At 33.5% G+C, this 22,193-nt stretch overlaps 1 protein-coding gene across 1 annotated transcript in view; it reads right to left on the bottom strand.

Annotated features, from left to right (window-relative positions):
• Positions 1 to 22,193, bottom strand: part of DNAH8 (dynein axonemal heavy chain 8) — a 138,785-nt gene that overhangs the window by 11,254 nt on the left and 105,338 nt on the right. Inside the window, 16 exon segments of the mRNA XM_034060769.1 lie at positions 272 to 373; positions 1,056 to 1,172; positions 3,061 to 3,216; positions 5,583 to 5,735; positions 7,489 to 7,562; positions 8,546 to 8,748; positions 10,015 to 10,133; positions 12,014 to 12,135; positions 14,050 to 14,240; positions 14,340 to 14,592; positions 15,487 to 15,592; positions 16,050 to 16,232; positions 17,357 to 17,512; positions 19,678 to 19,833; positions 20,563 to 20,734; positions 21,917 to 22,044. Of these exon segments, the coding sequence (XP_033916660.1) occupies positions 272 to 373; positions 1,056 to 1,172; positions 3,061 to 3,216; positions 5,583 to 5,735; positions 7,489 to 7,562; positions 8,546 to 8,748; positions 10,015 to 10,133; positions 12,014 to 12,135; positions 14,050 to 14,240; positions 14,340 to 14,592; positions 15,487 to 15,592; positions 16,050 to 16,232; positions 17,357 to 17,512; positions 19,678 to 19,833; positions 20,563 to 20,734; positions 21,917 to 22,044 (2,391 nt within the window).

Genomic DNA, 22,193 nt, shown 5'->3' with positions numbered 1-22,193 from the left:
ATCTGTTTTTACTTGAATACAAAACTAAACTGTTAAGAGTTATGTCTTCTAAGTTTGAGCTCCAGCTAAGTCTTTTTAATAATTTCTGTTCCTCACTAAGAGAAACCAAGGGGGAACACCTCACTTCCGAAGATGTTTTGAAAAATTCATTTTACTCTGAAGAGTCTTATAAACTGGTGAAGAAGTGCATATTCAGCAGAAGGGTCTTCTGATTTCTGTATTGCAGCTGCCAATAAAAATGACAAATAAGTGTACTTTCAAGGTCTCCTACCTTTGCATAGCAATTAAGAAGACGCTTATCAAAGTCATCTGTGACTCGGCCTCCATACTGTACTTCTCCAATCATGTAGCGTACTGCGTTCCATGATATCCCCTGTATACAATAAAGTAAATGAAAGATTGGAGTTGTAACATGTAAGAAGAATTTTGGTATCATTGGAAGCTCATAAGGCTCTGAAATGTAAGCTGGGAAGTTCATTGTTGGAAGAAAAAATAATTGCTTATTTTTAATCTATTTTCTGAGCTCAGCTCTATAATTTTGTTATTAGAAACATATCTCGTTATTTCCTGTGTGACTTGAAATCACTCTCAACTGCTACTGCCTCTTCTCTCCCACCCCTCCCCAGATTCTCATCTTTCTCTATTGGCAAAGTGCTGCTTTGCAAGGAATGGCTATTCTGTTGCATTATTCTCTGATAAATAGTAGACCAAATGGCAGACATTGATAAGTTTGACTTACTCTGTCAAACTCTGTAAATTTTGGCTCCCTTTTTAAAACAGATATTATATAGACATGTAAGCATATTAGATATGGTACTGAAAAAAAACAAGATAAAATTCTGAAATTCTTAACTAGTACATATTTTTATATGAATGATAGCACACAAAATATTTCAGCTTGACTGTCTTACAGAGAATCTGATACTTCGATCATTAGAAGCTGCACTGAAAGAAAAGCAAAGAATAAACTATTAAAAGTAGTAACAGGAAGAAAAATCAATTACAGATGCTGAACAAAGCAATTAAATATATTGTATGCAAATCTTAGTATTCACCTTCTTGATGTCACAGTCATCTAAGTGATTTTGTATAAACTGAACACTGGCTCTAAAGTCTGATGAGTTAAATTCATAGGGGATATTCCAACCCAAAGGTCCAAACTTGCGTCGTTCCTTAGGAATACAATTAGAAGCAAATAGGTTTATGAAACAACAGATAATTTTGTTTCATTATTAAAGTTCACACTAATAATATCAGTAGTGGAGTAAAGAATTGAACTGAAGAGAAAGCTAGCCTGAGAAATGGCTATATGCCTCATACACATCAGTAATAGACAAAGTTTATTTTTAAGTTATACCATGAAGGATAAATATTTACAGAAGAAGCAACAGACTTATTTGTTGTTACCTTTACTATTCAATTTATCATCATATGTTTGAAATATCTCATGTCTGTGTGGATGATCAGGTTTTTATATTAAGTAATTAAAGAATGACTATCTCTGCATTTTCAGCACACTCAGTACAGAGTTCTACAGCTTGTCTATTTTTTTCTACGAATACTGTCAAATAATGATAGTTTCAGTTTTTCAAGCTCCTGTATTAATGCTCAGTTGACCATAGGTTTCTAGGTTTCTGCTTTTGTCTTATAGTTTCACTCTATTGTTTTAATAAACATTTTTAAAAATTCACAACTTTATAAGACTGCCACCACTACATTATTTGAATTTATTATTGCATACATATTTGAAAATAAAATTGTAATACTTGCAGTAAGAGAAAAATAATTTAATCTAAAAGTTACTAATAACTAAAATTAGCTAAATGATAACATATTTATTAGGGTTTAAATTACCAAGTCAAGAATGACTTATAGTCTTCGACATACAGTTAAGCAATGTTTAGGTAGGTACCTTAGCTACAATATCTAAAAATAATTAGAACTGAAAATAACCCTTTAATTTTTTCAAAATTAAATATTGTTTATAAGCAGATGAGGCAACATTAACCAGTAATACTCTGCAGAAACATATAATGATTTTCTGCTAAATTCTCTGAATTATTTCTTATGCTATATTCATCACCATAAATTTGTCACCAAGGAATATTAAGAATTGGTCAGTTTAAAGGCAGGGCAACATATATATATCACTTGCTGATTGGCAATCCTTAAATCCATTTTCTGAACAGGTGAATAGTTATAATAGTTTTTAAAAGAACAGATAGTTGAATAAGAGCTTAGATCTTCTATTTCCACAAGAACAGTATAATCCTGAGGCAATACATGGAACAACTTTCTCACTGCTTATACAAAGGTAGAAGGAGGAAAATAATACGGAATACTGTATCTTAATGGGGACCTCCAACAAACTGCCCTCCTCTCAATATCTTTGCTACACTGAAAATATGAGCAGCTCAATAGAGCCTAATGCTTAAATACTGTTTTATAACTATTTTGAGATCCTTGATGAAAAGGTGTTTTCAGAGAGATCAAAATGTTGGTATTTATTATGATATCGAAACTTCTATATAGCTTTAAAGTACATAGTTTAGATACCATTATGCACACATTGGAATTAACGTAGAAAACACACTGACACAGATTTTATTTAATTTTAGCCATCTAGAAATTAGACAGCTACTTTAATCTAGGCATCTTGATTGCCTTTAAAATCAACAGACAGGAAGAGTGACATACCTCTTGAAAATTATTTATTTTTTTACAGAGGGACAACTAAGACAAATAAGCTGATTTTCTTTTTTGAAGTGCTTATCTGTTTCTATTGTCTACAAAGATAGCTTTTCCCCTTACAAAACAACTTTTGAACAGCTAAAGTTAGATGAGAAAAAAAAAAACAAAACCTCATTCTAAATACCCATAGTACAAAAATTGTGTAAAATTTATATATATAAAAGGAATCTCAAAATACAGAGAAAAGAAATTAAAACTTCAGCTTTGCAACATGATGCTACAATAAATCGTAGAATGCATATTTTCAGGAACCTTGTTTAAAGTGACTCCATCAATTATAATGCTATTTGAAAACTCTGTGACTAGTACCTGAACAATAGAATGCAGGAAAGCTACAGTGTAAAGCAAAGGTTTCCACATAGGCAAGTTGCTAACATCTAACAGATCCTGATTAATTCCAGAAAATGTTCTTTGCAATCCAGCACGTATACCATAGGGAGGTTCATTTGTAAACTTTATAGCAATCTGTCATGTGAAAAATATAAAGGAATTGGATTTGTTTACTGAAACAAAAACAGCAACATGCAAAAATGTTGCAACTATTAGTTATAAATAAAACATAAATAGCTAAAGCATTGTAGATACAAAGTTGATATGTAGCTTTACTGTAAATTACATAAACTGAGCACATACAAGATCAGGCCTCGAAAGATTTTGAATACAGACCTTCAGTTTATGTTGTCCAGAACCATCATGGACACTTGTTCATAGATCCAAGAATTTTCATCAACAACCTAGAAGCACTTGCCATGCTTCTCAGAAGGCATCATATGGTTCTCTACCCCTAATTCAATGACTGAATGATCGAAGAGAACTATCCAGAGTAGGTGAAATGTCTTGTATTTCTGGTCCCAGGAGTTCATAGTAAATACAAACAAGTCTCACCTCTCCTCAGATCTTTGTGTTCACAGTGGTTACTCGGGACTCTGTGACTAGGTCTGCACAAGTAAATTGGATTCACCTGAGAATGTTCCTAGGCACTCTGGTCAGCAGGCATGGAATCGGCATTTGTGGTAGCAAACTGCCACATCCCCTTAGAATACAGCCCCTTAGCTCCATGCTGACTGCCTTATAGGAATAGTTGCTACAAAATTTCAGTTGTCAAATCATAGCTGCAAATTATTTGGAAGAACACTAGCATAGGTTTTTGTGTCAGAGAATGTTGTACTTACCACTAAGTACTACTGCATTCCAATGGTAGGTAATGTTTATGGGGCACACTTGAACCCATTAGGTCAGACACAGACTGGCCTTACTAGAATCTCTATTCCTTGAGACTACCTTCTAATGCTGGACCAACTCAAATAAAAACTAAGTATTTTTCAGTTCCCACAGTAAGTACTTTGCTGGCTGGCTTGGGTATCATTGTAGCATGCATTGTAGCATGCCCACCCGTGGGCTGAATGCAAGTATGGCTCTGAACTCTTTTCTACTTCTGACAGACACTTAATGAAAGGCATTCATGAATATGTACTACACAGGGCAGTTTCACCATCTCCATACTTGTGGTAAAACACTCCAGTTATTTTTAAGGAATGGCTTTTCAACTTCAGTCTCACAAACTTCTTTCTGGGCTTCAGAGCCCTGACATGCTGTTTCAGAGATAAGCTCCGGTTTTCTGCAAAAACCTATCTATCTGTACATAAACACACTAGACTGTTGGATGGAATGAGAACACTTGCTAGCCAGTCTTTCCACACTTCAAAAGATATCCTGTTCAGTTTTTGCTGCATGTTCTATACAAAAAGAGGAAATTATTCTCTCCTTCCTTCTGAGAGAAGGAGCTGGCTTTTGATTTGTCTGTTAATAATTTTCTGGAATCCCTGAAGATGTTAATATTTTAACATGTAGTGTGATATTAGAGAGTGGGAAATCACATGTGAGATATTTGAGATAAATGCAGTGATGAAATTCACCTAGCAACCCTCTTCGGTTCTCTAGTATCACTTTTAGCAAACTGTGTGTTTAGATACCTCACAATTCATAAATCCCGAAAAGATGCAGAATGCATTTATTTTCTGTTATGAAAACACAAGAGAATGTAGTCCATACAACTAGTTGCCTGTACACAACGTTTTTCCATGGTGACATACATTTCTTATTGAAGGCAACAGCCTTCCTAGGTTTGTTCAAGAAAGGAACCCTTCCCTTCCTTCACATCCTAGGTGTCAATTATGTTATCTATTGTTATTTAGAGAGAATGAGAACCACTAAACAATCTTCCACTTTTTTTTTAAAGAAAAGGGGTCCATAAACAGAAATGTTAAGACACAGCTATTACACTAGATATTAACTAGCATTATGAGCCACTATGAGAGAGCTAGAAACCATTATGAGTAACTTAAATGTACTTTGTAAGAGTTTAGACAATTTTCCTGGTACTGATGAAAATGTCTCCTTGAGATCTACAGAACAACCACTGATCATTTATCCAAAGTAAAAGAGGTTACTTCTTGGTGGAATATGTTCTTTGAGATGTTATGCCCCTTTTATCCTTTATTTCAGACAGGGAAATCTGGAAGAGTCTAAGAACAGTTGCAGGCATTATTCTGCTCACAAGACTGGGTTGGGAAAAAGAGATAGTTTTGATTCAAGTGTTTCTGTGTACTGAATTAGTGTGAACTCACACATATATAATGCATCTTTGAGAACTTCCAATTACTGGTAAGTAACCTTCCTGTTTAAAGTGTTACTTGCATTGTGAGGTAAGTTCATTTTTTGTTGGGTTTTGGTTTTGGGTTTTCTTTCCCCATTAATTTAATTAAAATTTGCAAACTTAATTTGCATAATCTTGATGGCTTGAGGTACTGGAATTAAATATTCAAACAAACCTGTAGCAGTGCAATTGGGAATTTAGGATGTGGCTCAGTAGTTATCCAAACTCGAAACGTCTCATTCTGTATCTCAATAGTAAGAAGTGTCTCCAGCAGTTCATCCATGAAATCCAGCCCAAGATGACAATTCTGAAGTAATACCCAGCCTCCCTAAATAAGAATATAGACTATTATAATATAAAATTTAGAGTAAGTTATTTATAATGCTAAAACCAATTGCCCATATTAGAATCAAATTTGGTCTTGCATTTTTTTTTTATTTTTTACTTTTGGATTGCTCCTGAATATGTATTATCATTTGATTTGATATTGGCACAGTTAAAGCAAATAGGAAAAGTTAGTGCAACAGTTATTTCCAAGTCCTATTGTTCACAATGAAAATAACATCAGAGCCAATAGTCTAAGTAAAGTATCAGTGCTACCTAGTGGCAAAAAGCAGTAATTCCTGTCCTCTCTCAGCAAAACACCAGTATTGAGTAATTCTGCTACCAGATCCAAAAGAATGTGAGCGGAAAAGTAACAGCTGAAATCTAAAGAATATCTTTTCTGAAAACTTCTTTTTTAATAAAATAAATAAGTGTAAAGAGACAGTAACAAGACTCTGAAACTTTTTAACTGCAATTAATCTGAAATAAATGTATTTGCATGAAATTCAACCTCTGCATATTAATTTTGATCTTATTCAACTCTAAAATTGCATGAAAGCTCTATTTTGATTGTTATCTCTCTGCATGTTTGCTTACGAGTTTAAACACATCAGCTTTTGCAGCATCCCTTTAGAAGTCTGATAAATCAGAAGCCTGATATTAAAAAGGGATATTATTTCATCAGCTCTAAACAGTGATGTGTGGATTTCATTACTGCTTGTAATTTCATTTTGGCAATTTTGTTTTAACTCATTTAAAAATAACTAGCATTTGGTGACAATATATAATTGAAATATTTATAGTGAACTGATGGTTATTAAAAAAATTAAATTATGGATTTTTTTTCTTCTTTTATTGGGATCCACTTTTTTTGAGGAAGATCTTTAATCAGTTTATCCCATTCGTAAATGAATCAGGCTCATTTTTTGAAAATTATCTACATGCAATACAACACCACAGTTTTAATCATATTTTATACTCCTGGCCAGAGGTAAGAAAAAAACACAGAGATTTGTCTTCATTTTTATTAGTTCTGCATTGTTTCAGATTTGATGTTCACATATCCCCCCTTCTGTAAAATGTGCGCACTGCAAAGGCATTTAGTTCAGAATTTGTTACCAATGGATTTCTTTTTTTTCTTTTTCCAAAGTTGTGTACATCCATATTCCAGTACTGGTGTCACAACATTTGGAAGGAATTCAGAGGTTACTGGGACACAATATAGATACAATATAGAGAACTTCCATAACCAAGGCTGCATTAGCTAGAGAACCTTGGATTATACAACAGTATCTAGAAAGCATGTTGTAAAGGCCATATACCTACAGACATATACATGTATGTCCATAATAGAAAACCACAAATTAAGCAGATTGTACAATAAACATCATCTGACAAGATTCTTTTTTTTCCCCTCCTCAAATGAAGCTATCTCCCAGATAGCAGAAAAAGACCTAGTTGAAGATGTCCCAGGTCATTGTGGAAGGGGGTTGGACTAAATGATCTTAAAAGATCACTTCCAACACAAACCATTCTATGATTCTATCATACAGTTGGAATTCCCTGAACTGATACTGCCTGACCTCTTCTTTTTTCTGCATGAAAGACAGGAAGTCCTGGAAAACCTCTGAAGCACTTCCGTCTACCAGATAAAAAGGACACAACTTTGCAGAAGTCTAAAGAAGCATTTCCTCATTATGATTGACGTGTTAAAGAATACTAAAACGGTCAATTTATATTGCAGTGTTTTTTCCCACCTGTTGCACTGATGCCTGTATGAATTTGCGTGCATGAACTTCTTGTCCTTGACCCATAGAGATGGTCACACATTCTATAACATATTTGACAACATATGATTAATGAACTTATATTCTTGAGAAAAAGTAAGAATTCCAGTTCAGCCTCCCAAAATAGTGATATAAATACAGCACAATTAAGTACACTTTAATGCAAAAACATATTCTTTTAAATGCAAAAATGTATATTATATACTTTCATATATCTTTAATGGAAAAATATACGAAAGTAGAATCCCTTTACTATTATATTATAGTACTGTATATAATTTTCCTGAACACTATATCTTTGTAAAATAATATTCATATATACATCCACAATATTTACAGTGTTTGTAGAAGTGAAACTCTGCCAAATTTTAATGAAGTAAGCTACAGTATCTGAAATATGAACCCAGATTTTTCTTTAGATAGAGATAATGAAACCATGTAAGTAAGCAAATAGTATAATTGTAATATATTAAAAAAAAATTAATGTGACTAATAATATGTGTTTCTACTTCTAACTCAGTTCATATGCACAGTTCTTCAAAATTTCCATATGATGCAGACATAAAATCCAGAATATAAAAATGCTGATCTTGTGGGTATTTTTGGTTAGTTTTTTCTGTAAGCAGATTACTGATTTTCACATTATCAGCAATTAAAAGTAAAAACAAGAAAACAGTATTGTCACTATGCCAGAACAACAAAAGAAAATTAGCCCAAACAAACCAAACAATCAAAACTTGCAAATATTGTCTTACAGAGAGGGATTAAAAAAATCATCTCTGAGAAGGATGATAACAATTTAGGAAAAAAGAAATCTGAAAACATTACTGTTCAACTGCACACAGAATGATTCTCAGCATACCATCTTTTACTTAAAATATTATTTTATCTTTAGATGACAGTTCAGGAACAACAGTGCAACATAATTTAAGAAATACTTTTCAGAGAAAAAATAAACCAGAACCTGAAATTACTTACATTACACTTCTGTATCTTAACACATGACAATGAATAATTGCTTACATACCTAATTTAAGCTTCCTAGCCAAGGATTCAATCTGCATACTTGGGTCAGATCCCATAGACAAGAAACAGATGAGAGGTGACCGTGTGTCACTTTCTCCCCATGTTTCTTCTAAATTCAAAATGAATGGCTCCGTGTATTTCTCACTCAAGGAATTTGCAATATATTTCCTGGCTTGGGAAAGGGTTCGATCTGGACACCAAGACCTAGAAATTAACATATATATTAGGATACTAATTCACTGCCTCTTTCTGTTGCAAATACCAGACTTAAATTAGAAATTCTATTTTTATCAGAGATTTTTGCTTCATAATATATATTTATATATGTATACGCATTCACATATATGTTTGTAGGTTTGTCTTTACAGATATAACAATAGACCGAGCTGGTGGTCTTCCCCTCTGTTTAGGACTGTTCAATACTTTTCAGTTGCTAACAATTTTGTCTTAAGTAACCTATTTGCATGGTGATTTTCTGTTCTGGGTACCTTTATCAGTCTGGGACATTCTTCATTTTAAACACAGATTTTGTATCTGAGAACACAATTAAGGAAGTGCAAGATTGTTTTTGTCCTTTAGGAGAATTCTGTAGATGTTTCATTTGGTTTATCAGTATTTTAGGGTACAGACTTTGCTTTTTGACATTGGATTGCATTTGTGTTGGGGGTGAGCTTTTATTTTTTCCCATGGGGAAAAGAAATACAAATGGTTACTTTTGGATAAAAGACATCACTTGGCAAAAGTGATTTTTAGATTCTTATTCAAAGGCGTATTGTACTTCTTCCATGAGATTCTAGCCTTTCTACTGCACAGGTTGAATCTCCTCCAAAGAAAAATCTTGGTCTAGTAATTAATGCTGCTGGTTTGTTTTTTTATTTTTTTTAATGGAACACCTCTGATTTAACTGTTGCAGCACTTGTAAAGTATACAATGAACATAAGAAGATATGATCTCATGCATAATGTTGCTTTCGGGAAATCCATTCTATGCCAAGCCCTGCCACAGAGATCTTAGCTGATTCAGTACAATCACACACTCTGGGACTTTGGAACACCTGTATTGCATTTACACAAACGAATTTTTTTTTTAATTAGTATAACATATTTAAAGTTATTTAAAATAGCTCATTTTAAAAGAAATAAAGAAATAAAATAATTTTAAAAACCATCCCAATGATTCTACTTTCTCAGTGACTTTTTGGAGAAGGCTGCAATGTGATTGCATTTCCATTTGTCATGGCATAAAAGCAAAGCCATAAATATATTTCCTAGAAATAAATTTTTTAGACTCTTCGAAGTATATCTCTAAAGTGAGTGAATTAAATAATTATTCATGTCTGTGAATTAAATACTACTTCATGTCACCCAGAAATTAATTAAAATTACCCCATTATGATAATAGCTCACTGGACAGGCCAAGACATGTGATGTAACCATGTGTGTTATTTCCCAAATTTCTGAAGATGCTCACCGGATGAGTAAAAGCTTGCGAAAGATATCAAGTGAATCACTATATCGATTAGGTATAATCTCTTCCTCAGGAGCATCTTTATCAAACCAGCTTTTCCATTGCTTCTCATTAGAAGATACCTAAATTTATGACATTAAGGTACATATAAATATATTTCATCCGCAGCAAAATCCCTTTGTAAATGTGCATTTTGATGAGAGTCTGTTATGATATTAGGATAATGTTACAAATAACATTAAAAGTCTATAGCATTTAAGACATATACCATGTGAATTGCTATTAAGATATTTAAAATAGAAATTTCAGTATTAAGATGTTGGCTCTTAAGCTAATCAATTATCCACTGATTTACCTCCTGAACACAAGCAGCTACTTAGACAAAAAGCAGTAATTAGCAGAAAGATTCTATACTAAAAGAGGATCACACAGTGATTAACTCGCTACTTCTGACCACAAAGTACTAAGAGGAACAGAAAAATCTGTCCCAGCACAGACCAGCCAGCCAAAGAATCACAAATGAAAAATAAAAGACTCTAGTATGTTTTTCAATTGTGAAAGAATAAATCTGGCTACAAATATGATCATTATTCAGGCACCTTGCAAAAGCAAGGATCTAATAGGACAAGGACATTGGTGGTCAGGACAGAGTGAAAATTGCTATGCAGTTAAGCCTCTAATGCAGTGACTGAGAAGAGTCAGCTACCACAATGTTCTGAGATCACTGGAAAGAGAACAAGGATTACAATGATACCATCTGTTCTGAAATACAGTTCCATATGCATGTTATAAACCAAGGAGCTCTGCCCAGTTGACTGACTTGATTTCAGATAATAGTTTCAGAACAACCTACACCAATCATGGGTTAGGAGAGGAGTGCAAAATGAACATATAGGGACATCTTCCAACCACATATTTGCTATAATGAAATTCAGAGAGATCAATAAACACCGAATATCCCTTTCTGAACTATAATCCATGTCTGAGAAAAACAACCTTATAAGCAAATAGCTCAGTTCTACATCAACAGTCATCAACCTAAGCACATGCTAGAAGTGTATTCAGAAGAGGCAGAAGAGGTACCTTCTCAAAGTGAGGCCACAGCCAGAGACAGATTACAGAGCTAAAGCGACTTTAGTCGGCTCAGTAAAATCATTAAGCTTTCATTACATATTTCTTTGTACCACCTCTTAAGTACAAGTGGAAGTAGTAGCAGTGTGAAAAGGAACAGGGTCATCTAAATGTTTAAAGAGGGATATGTCTTTGTTAGGTTAAATTAGACATCTGGGATTGAAGGACTTAATTTTTAGAGGACAAAAAAATTGTAACTGGCAAGGAAAAAAGAAAAACACAGGCAATGTCTTGAGAACTGCACATACCATTTTCAAGTTTTCTTTTTTTTACTTTAAATAATTTTCTGTTTGTTTCTAAGTGAATAATGAGCCAGTGGCATTTAATATGATGAACCAAATAGAAAAGCATACCTAATGGATACAGATAAGTAATAAAAAGATGTTATCTCCATATATGCACTTTTAATTGATATCTTAGTTGGCACCCTCCCAGATTTCATTTTTAACCTTGGAATGGAAATGAGTATTTAAAAACAAGCAACAAACAATTAAACTTAAAAAACTTAAAAAACTTAAAACCTGACATCCATAGATTAACTTTCTGAGCCTTTTTGATACCTCTACATTTTAATCCTTTCTCCTTATTTCTGTCTCTCTTTCAATGACTTCCTTTTTTACCAGTTCTTTGCTCCAGTTCTCTTCTTTTTACCTCTATGACTATACTACAAAATACAATAAAACATACAAAAAACCCAGAGCAAATAAATATACCTCCATTCATGCTACCTAGCTGCTCACTTCTATGCTTTCATGCTGTATTCTGTGGCCTTGCTCTTAACCACATCTCTTACGTACTCCAAATGTAAAACATAGGAACAGTTATGATTAGGAAACTGGTTATTAATGTTAGAAAGACAATTAGATATCACCTGATCCAAAATTTCTGCAAACTGTGGGAGTTTGCTCAGTTCCACTAGGTTTAGCCATGTCATGTCAAGAATCCAGTGGAATGGTTTGGGTGGGCAAGCTTGTAGATCCAGTGCTGCACCTCCTGTAAATATAAACATTCTGATGAAATACACATGGCATTCAAGGGGTCAAGACATATTTGGTATTTCTTTCTAAATTATGTTTTCTGGCCCAAGTAATTTTCACTGGGGTGCTAATTACACTCCTGTGTACTCTGCATTTATTTCATAAGATCATAATTTAGTGTGGAAGGGATCTCAGGAGGTCTGTAGTCCAACCTGTTAAAAGCAGGGTCAGCTGAGATAAAATCACATCTGTATCCTGTTTGATCTTAAAAACCTCCAAGGATGGAGACTGTATAACAATGAGTTCTAATGTTTGTTTTTTGTCATAATGAAAAAAAAGCCCTGACCCTTACATCCATCTCTGAATCTCTCTTTTTTTCCCAGTTTATTTCTGTTGTCTCTGATCTTCTTGTGCACCACTTAAGAGCCAACCTCTGTACTCTTAATGGCCTTCTCACAGGTTACGGAAGACTACTATTGAGTTTCCCCTAAGTCTTATGTTTGACAGGCTGAACAAGCCCAGTTCTCTCAGCTCCTCATCTAAGATCATGTGCTCTATATAGCTTGCTGTTAAAAGTTCATACAATAATACTGATTATATTTGAAGTATTGGAAATTCTTAATAATCTTGCTTCCTTTTCATATGTTCACAACAAGAAAAGAAAGAAACTCTGGACTGATGGAATCAGTCAATCCTAGGCAGCCTATCAAGCATAAACAATTTTAAATAGCATATATGTATGGCTATCTGGCCTTATATAATACATGTTTCACATCCACTGATATGCAATTGAGGAGGAAACTCAAAGGAGCACCTCCGGGATAAGACTGCAATCCAATTTTAAGCAGATTAACTCTTAACATTTTTTTATAATTAACTTTTTATCACAATTTTCTTCTTGTTGCAGTTGCCTCTTCCCAATCCTTCACAAATTAATTAGTACCACTTCTGAGGAAAACTAGAGGGTGTTATTCAGTGGTCTCCACAACTAAGATAATTTATTCATGTAGGTCACTCTTATAATGAATATTGACTTTACAGGGAAAGAGTTAATTCTTTGAGATGTTCTCCTGCATGCTTCAAGGATGCAAGAATTTATTTTTTTTTATCAGTGATGATTTTTACAAAACAGAATCTCTATTCTAGCTACCTGAGTATCCTTCAGTAGGAACACAAGAATCACCTTGCTGAATCTGGACATTAGTACGCCAATGAGAACAATTAACATCAAAAGAGAGCAAAAAGTTCCAATGAATGGACAGTAAACAGATCTTAGGGAAGCTTTTGCTTTTGGAATAAATTTTAAACCTTAATTTTTTGAGGCAGACTTATTCAATTAAGAATGAGAATTATGAAAGTGTAAAAAATGTGTTTCTAATTGTAATAGAATCATAGAATCACTGATATTCTTAATATACATCCCTAATTTTTTGATAAATATTTCTAAGTTCTTACAGTTAGTCATTTGTTATGTTAATGAGTTAAATATGCAATGCATCTCCTTTCATTAGTTTTTATTTTGCCATTCATAGGCATATGTGAAAAGTTCCAGCATCCAGAATAATGCATGTAATACTTTCCTATCTAGCTAAACTAAGAAAAAACTGTATCACTTCCTGGACTTTACATGCATCTGTTCTGGCAACTTAGAAGATAGCTTTATTCAACAGTGAAGCAAAGGAGCAAGAAGTTACGTAATTTGTAAAAATAAGTATACACAGATAATACAAAAGTATATAATTATTAAACAAATTGATGGAGAGAAGCAGGACTACAATCTTAATCTCAGGAGAGAACATAACATGGTTAAATGGTGGAGGTAGAACAGAGATGGGCATCCAACTTCACTAGACCACAGCAGGGATAAGGACAGAGGTAGTTCCCACAGAACTATTGGTAGAAACCATGTAGACAAAAAAATCATACTTACCCTTAATGAATGTATGGAACTCTTGGGTTTTCACATATTCTCTCTCAAGATCAATTTTTAATGTCATTAAAAGGGTAAAGAGGAATTTGTGATTTTTGTACAAGCCTCTAACAGAATATGAGTGAATTTCAAAGGTAAGATACTCAATAATATTTGAGACTCTTTTCTGAGGTACAGGAGACTTCCCAGATCTGAACAACGGAAATGAACCAAAAACAAAGCATGTTAATAACAGCAAATACATTGGAAAGACAAATATCTGAACTGTAGAAAACTCTGTGCCTTCCTACTTGGCCATGGATTGATCAAATATCTTCAAGAACTGAGCCAGTGAAGTTTGATACATATTATTGACCATGCTCATTGCTGTAATGAGAAAATAAAGAATGCTTCCGCGTGTAGCAGCAGGTCGATATTCCTCCTGAGCAGTGTTAATTTTCACTTCAGTTTCTGCTGCCACAGCCAACTTTTCAGCTACTTCAGCAGCTGTTAGCTTAGTTGTTTGCAGAACACCAATCAACGATTCATCATCTACTAGTGAACCTAAAAAGTAAAATATTTGATGTTTAAGGCATTCTAATAACAACATTTTTACTTCATATATGTAAAAATCAAAAGGCTAAATTACAGGAATTATTTATAATAGATTTACTGAATTTGTAAGATTTACTGAATTGCAGAAAGCTTTTAAAATGGAGACCAAACAGGATATGTAATGCTAAAACTATTTTTATATTCAACATGCTAAACAAATGCCTTCTGCCTATGTCAATATGAATGTATCTATACCACCAGCTTTGCAACATGTATTGGAGAAGATAGCTTTCTTATGCACATAACATACACAGTATGTGTATGTGTTATCATATGTTATGAGTATGTTATCATACACAGTACTTCAATTATTTTAAAGTCTATTGATTGATACACACAAAGTCAAAATGACTTAGGGTCCTAAGGGCAATGGTCACACAACAGTATTCATGCATCTCAGGTACTTAATGATTGATTTGCTAGAAGGCGCCACCTTCTGTTTCCACCAAAGAGATAGCAATTGATCATGTGCAGGTTCTTAATTCACTACAAAAGATTTTCAATACCATTTTAACTAGCCCATTTTACCTTGCATTTTCAATGGGTTAAGGATTTGCTCATGATCAGATACTTTTATCTCATTTGAGGGGCAGAAAGCTCTCAAGAAATTGATTTCTTTCACAAAACTTGTTTAGGTGTTAAAAATACTTAGTGTTTACAGTTGTATATAGTGGAATTCTATAGTTCCGAATCCTTCACACTCCAGTAAATAAGCATACTTCTGATTTCTACCACTGGATGTTCTCTTATTGTATCTTAGATGCATAAATAAAATTCTGCATGGAAAGGTTCTTATGTGAATCAGTTTAACCTGTCTAATCTCTTAATACTTTGATACAGAACCTTTGGTTGCACTTAGTTTGTACAGAAGATTGTCTTCCAGTTCTTTCATCTTCCTCTTATTTGAAGTTACATCTTCCATGAGTGCAATTCGTTCTGCCTCTAGCTCCTATTATTAAAAAACAAGAAAATGCCATGACATTTTATGGTCTGTATCTATGAGTCATACTTAAAATTCAATTTTTCAGGTTTATGAAATTTGATACAGATAAAGAGTTGGATGCAGACATGAAATACGCATTTTACTTTTTAATTTTTCAGGTATCTAAGACGTATTTTTAGAACTTTTTTTTTTTAAGCAGTCTTTATTCAGCATCTTATGAAGTATCTTATCAGTGCCAAATACTTGTACTTAAGTGTTCATGCTATGCTGACAGTCATATGCAGAAGATCCTTGAGATGTATTTTTGTTATTTGGAAATTTCTATACTGACTCTGAATAAAGCTTTAGAAAATAGTTGATGTCTTTTTTCCATTTGAGCATTTCTTTTTCTCTACATACTAAAACCAGTTAAGTAACTAAAAAAAAAAAAAATCACCATGGTTTGTGTGTACCATTAGGTTACCTGTTTTTCAGTAAGGACTACTCTTCTTAGCAACTGATTCTCAAGTCCTTTCACTGTAACGGTAAAATCAATAATCGATGTTTTTGCATTAATTTCAGGTGTGAAAGCAGGATTGGGTAGCTTTGTAGTAATGTACAGTCTAAATGAATTCATAATATCTACTTCCTTATCACCAACTTTCACCTGTGGATTAAGTTAGAATAGTATTAAGAAGAGGGAAATGAGGTTTATTTGACTCAATAATATTGATCAGGAAAAAAAATTATGTTATTTGAAATGCCAAAGAGAGGAGATGCATTTCACAATTCAAATTTGTCCTGAAAATAACAATCAATGACCTAAGGTAAAGTTAGGGTACATTACAAAAGTAGCATTCCCCTCCAGATAAACACAGGGATAATCTCCACTGTGAGTTCTAGTTCATGTCTTCAGAACTATTTGGTTTAGGTTTTGTGCTTCTAATCACACCTCAAAGGAAGATGGCAAAAACTACATATGTTTGGAGAAATCATTGTTAAAGTCTGTTCACGAAAAAAAGAAAATTCTATCCAACAATGGAACATAAATTATTAGAAATTATTTTATATTTATTAAGACTAAGTAGATCTTACAGATTTTTTCTAAAGGAACTATGAATTTATTCAGAGTTCTCCACAATTTTTTTTATAGAAGTTAAAATATTCTAAATCAGCAGTCTAACTTGAAAGCTGCTTGTGCATAAGGAAATCTGATCACTGTGTGTGTCTCCAAGGCCGTTTCAAATACCAGGCTTAAGAATAGGACCAAACAATTCGCTTGTTTGCTTTGACATTCAAAATAAAACTACCCTACAAAAATAGTAATTATTTTATTTTCAGTATCATCAACAATCTAGTCTCCGATGTCTCTCATATCCCAGCCAGTTAATTAAGGTTAATTAAGATTCTGCAGTTGCTACAATCAGCGCTCCACACTAGGAAAAGAGAAGTACTTTCAATTCTACTAATTCTTTTAAACGGTGTAAAATGAAATTGCTCAAGAATCAATAGAAAGTATTGTAAGCATTTAACATGATAAACATAACTCATTTCAGTTTGGAATCTTTAGTCGCAACTTCAGTAGTTAAATTCAATTTTAGACTCATGAGCTTATTACTCAGCTGGGGTCCTGTCTCCTGAATTTAGTTACTTCAGTTTGATTCTTCAGATTACCCTGCTGAATATAAAATTCACCTGATTCATCAGAAGTTTGGGTAAAAGGATGAATTATCATTCCTAACAAAGCAAACTACTTATCCCAAGTCTTTTTTTTTTTTTTTAATTACTAACCTTAAAAGAAGTTCCAGATTTCATGAAATTCTTTTCTAATACATTATCAAGGACTGGATCCAACTCTTCACCTATATTTTCAATCACAAGTGCTCGTCCCAGTGAAAGACTATCTTCTAGGTGTGTACGGAAATACTTGTCTTTCAAAGTTGTTACCTCAAAAGTAAATTATAAATTGGTGTAAGGACAAAAATATTTCTTTTAAGTCTTACATGAAAACTACAGATATAACAATTAAAACGTTTTTTCATTGTTTTTGATGGTTGCATTTCAAATGAAGTAATAAACATTGACCATGCAGCAATTTATGCAGAAATACTTCTTGCGTATACAATGAAAAGTACCATAAAAAGGAGAATTAAAACAGTGGCTGTAGTAGAATCTAAGAAACTTAATTATGAGAGTAATAATGTACCAACTATTGGTATTTATTGGGAATTGAAAGTGTTACATATTTTTGAAAACAGACATCCAACTTTCAGTTTTCTGATCTATGTCCTGAGGACTAAGTTTTCTAATCTTAGCTTTTAAGTTCTGAGAAATTCTTTCTGAAAACCTGAACTCAGTGTAACAAATTAATTGCTGTTACAATATTATGAACCCAGAGGTTAGAAATATCATTCAAATGAATTCATAATGTATAAAATCATAAAAAAGTGTAAATAAATAAAACACTAACTAGTTTTGTTTTGCTTCCTAGATTTTGACTTTCAGAAAGTTCCTATATTATTTTCAAGATTCTCTCTGCAGGTATGGAATAGGGCCATTCTACTGGAAAACAGCTTTGCAGAGCAGGATCTTGGAGTCCCGGTGGACAAGATGAATATGGGCTAGGAATGTGCTTTTGCAGCAAATGCCTACGGCATTCTGGGCTGCATCAGGAGAAACGTTACCAGGATGTTGAGGAGGGCAATTCTTCCCCTCTGCTCAGTACCGGATACACATATTTTGAGTCCTCTACCTATTTCTGGACTCCCCAGTGTAAGAAAGGCACTGAGGTGACTCCAGCAAAGAACCACCAAGATTATTAAGGGATTGGAGTACTTGACAAAAATGAGACCTGACAAAAATGAGACTTGACAAAATGAGACCTGGGATTATTTAGCATCAAGAAGGTTTACAAGGGTATTTACCTTTGTACATAAATATCTGGTGGGTGAGAATGAAGAACAGGGAGGCAAACCCCTCCTGGTGATAGATGCAATGGGCACAATTTGAAATACAGATAATTCAATTTAAACATAAGAAAAAAATCCCACAACTTTATTGTGATGGTGGTTGAACACTGCTAGTGGTGGCTGCCCAGAGAGGTGGTGAAGTGTCCATCCCTGGAAGTATTCAAAACCCAAATGGACACAGTCCTGGGCAACCTTAGTATATTATATATATAGTATATCCTGCTCTGAGCAGGAATGCTGCACTAGCTCTTCAGACATCCTTTTCAACCACAACTTTTCTGTGGTTCTGACAGTTTGTTTTATTAATAGAATGATAAGCAAGAACTTCACATTCACTTTACTCCAATCTTCAAAATCTAAAAATGCTAAAATGCTGAGATTTTATTGAGATTCTAGAGGACATATGCGACTTCAACAGGGTATTAAGATGTAGGTTCTTTTTCCCATGCTAATTAATTTGTGAAAAATTCTTTTGTGATGCAAATTAGAGGTGTCATGTGAATATCTTTGCATTATATTTCATGAGTAGATATTTAACCTCATTGGTTTAAGCTACAAAAGAGCTATTAAAATTGCAGTAAAATCAGGATACACAAATTTGTCTTAGATCTCATTTGAACTGGTTGTCTTCAATTTACTTTTGTAGCAATAACTTCATGTATGAATTCCATCTGGAGTTCTAACTTCTGGACTGCTCAGTTTAAGTACTTTGCCTACATTTTCAAAGCTATCCTGCCTTTCTCTGTAATCTTACTAATAGTTGCCCAGTTGCCCAGTCCATTCTCAAAAAATAATTTCGTATTATACTCTTATGCTATACTTTTCACGACTGTTCTTTGTGTATAGAGAACATGCCAATTTTGAACATAAGGCTACCTCCTTCTCTTTCATACTCCTTGGTAGTTTTCATACCAGTATTCCAATATTTACAATTATATAATCCTTTCCTAGTCCTTCAATGGGATTCAAAGACTCTTGTCAAGTTCCCTGCTTGCATCCGCATTGTCATTGGTCTCCATACAAGTTAAAGTTCTCAGATATGTATGTCTGATAGCTACACTGACTCAAAAGCAGGCGCAACCTAAAGCAACGACGTTTGAAGGAATATAAACTAGCACATTATTCCTTTAAAACACTGCTCACCAGTAAATCATTATCCTTTTCTTTCTTTTTAATCCATGTTTTTCCTTGAGATTGTGGGTCTATCAAAAGTGGGTATCTAGCTGATTTAGTGACAATGATACCATTCTGAATTGAGAAATCATCTCCAGGCAGCCCTTGAATATTCCACTCACTAATCTGGAGAATACAAAATGAAACAACAACAAAAAAAGAGAGTAATTTGGAATAAAATCTCACTGCATTATCCTTCAGTTACAATTGTTCTAAGAAATAACAGGAACATCAAACCCAAAGGGATGCATACCTGAACTTCCTGAAAAATGATTAATGCAGATGGAAAAATATTTCCAGGATTTTATTTTTCTGATGTATTTAATGGTAAAAAAAAAAATATTTTAAAAGTGTAAGAAAGCCAAAAGGCACTTGGACAGCCAAATTAAAAATTTTGATCAATTAAGAGAAAACCAGGCTAAAACGGCTTTTGGGGCTTAATATTTACTGAATGACACTGGCATCATTCTCTGGTTGATTTCTCCTTCATTCATGTTGAATGGAAAGACTTTATGCATTTTTTTTAAATGTATTTTTTATATTAAATTTATTTTTGAAACCAGACTCAGATAATATTGACAACCTAAAAAAGGCTAGTAACCGAACTGTTTTAGTAGATATCTATGAGTACTTGAAAGTGTATTAACATACCAGCATTTGTCTAATTGTATGTCTCTTGTTTATAATATGTAATCTTTAGTGGAAATTGCCAGGAACATTAGGAAACCACAGAACCACACTGTACAGCAATACTGGGGATTATAGATCCTTTCTAAGCAAGCATAATGCTGGCTAATAGTCACAGAATATATTAATTGACATTGAAATTAAACCCATCTATCACCAAGAACTTACTGTTGGTGGATCTACCAGCATAGAAATCAGGTTCAAATTTTCAGTAAAGGGGATTTTATGGGCTCTCATCTCAGTTTCCCATAAATCTTTAAGCAAAAAATCCCTGAAGTTTTGATTAAAAGGTCCACAGTATGAAAGAAAACCTGTGCAGAGCAGTACATCTCCCACAAGTCTAGAAAAGGAATAAAATAAAAATTAAAAGGTGATATAGAATTTCAATTTCTATAGATTTAGACAACCAGCTTCTGAAACACCAGAAGATTTCTGTTCTGAGGACAATTCAAGGAGGGAACTGTTGCTCTTTGAGACAAACAAATAGCTTCTTTATGCTTCAAAAAAAAAGTTGTTTTTTTTTTTTTTTTCGGCAGAACTTAAGAGTAGTATAATATGAAAACATTATATTCAACCCTACAACATAATAAAGCCCAGATGACTATTTATTCTTTTATAACTGAAGGAAGAAATTGGTTTATTTCTTAAAAATATGTCTGCAATACAATATTTATCTAAAGTTACAACCTTCATTCTCTTGGAATGAGCAGACCTCAATAGACATGTAAAATTTCCCTGTATGAAATTTATGGAAACAGAAGCATTCCATACAAGCCCAGTCTAAACTTTCAGGCTCTTTACCTCTAACAACCATTTTGACAGCTTTCCTATTTTCTAGACAACTAGAACCTCTAGCTCTAACATTGCTCAACATATTGTCATTTGGATAGCAACACAATGGAGACTTTCAAGTTTCCAAGTTTATTAGAATAAGACCTACTGTTCCACATGTTTCAAAGAACAGACTATAGGATAAAAGTTACTATCTGATCTCTAGGGCTCCTTTTACTTAAACATGTCATAACTAAAATCAAACTATCCAGTATTAAGCTAGGAGTTCTTTCTTTTTCCTTCTCAGAGTTAGCCTTAGATCATCTCTACCTCCTGCCTACATGAATTTTTCACTTTGCCAGGTAACACTGGAACAAGATGCAGCATTAAGAGGGACAGGAAAAGCTGTAATAGAGGCATATCACTACACTGGAAATAATCCCTTTGGAAATAAATCCCCAAAGCAGAAGTATTAGTCTGTATTATTAGTATTAAATACAAGCAAGCAACACTCAGGTATTCACTTACGTGAGGGAAATCCACATTTCAGGATACTTCATTTAATTGTCTAACTATATAAATATCTCCAGCAGGAAAAAAATACAACTTCTAAAGCTACTAAATTGCTTACTAGCTATTCAGAATTTGCAAATAATTAGTGTCGTTTTAATAGGGATTTTAGTTTGTTGTGAGGTTTTTCATTGTTTTGGGTTTGTTGGTTGTTTGTTTTTTTCTCTGATGAATTTCATACCTGTTAATCTGAGATTTAAATTCTTTACTTTGCTGAGTCCACCTGACTTTCTCTCCACTTAGTCCATCTATAAGCGTAGAGGCTGCTTGCATCTTTCTTCTACATGTTTCTGCATCATTCAGTAAGTCCTAAGATTGGGAAAATGTCTTACATAATTTAATAATAGAATGCAAAAAACTGAAGAGTTATTTTATATATATTTTCATTCTATTGTGTTTATTGTGACTATTCTATTCATTTGAAAATCACTCTTGAGAAGTCTAAGTGCACCTATTGT

This window comes from Melopsittacus undulatus, chromosome 3 (genome assembly GCF_012275295.1).
Source record: "Melopsittacus undulatus isolate bMelUnd1 chromosome 3, bMelUnd1.mat.Z, whole genome shotgun sequence".
Lineage (NCBI taxonomy): Eukaryota > Metazoa > Chordata > Aves > Psittaciformes > Psittaculidae > Melopsittacus > Melopsittacus undulatus.
This window is presented reverse-complemented; position numbering and strand designations above follow the sequence as displayed.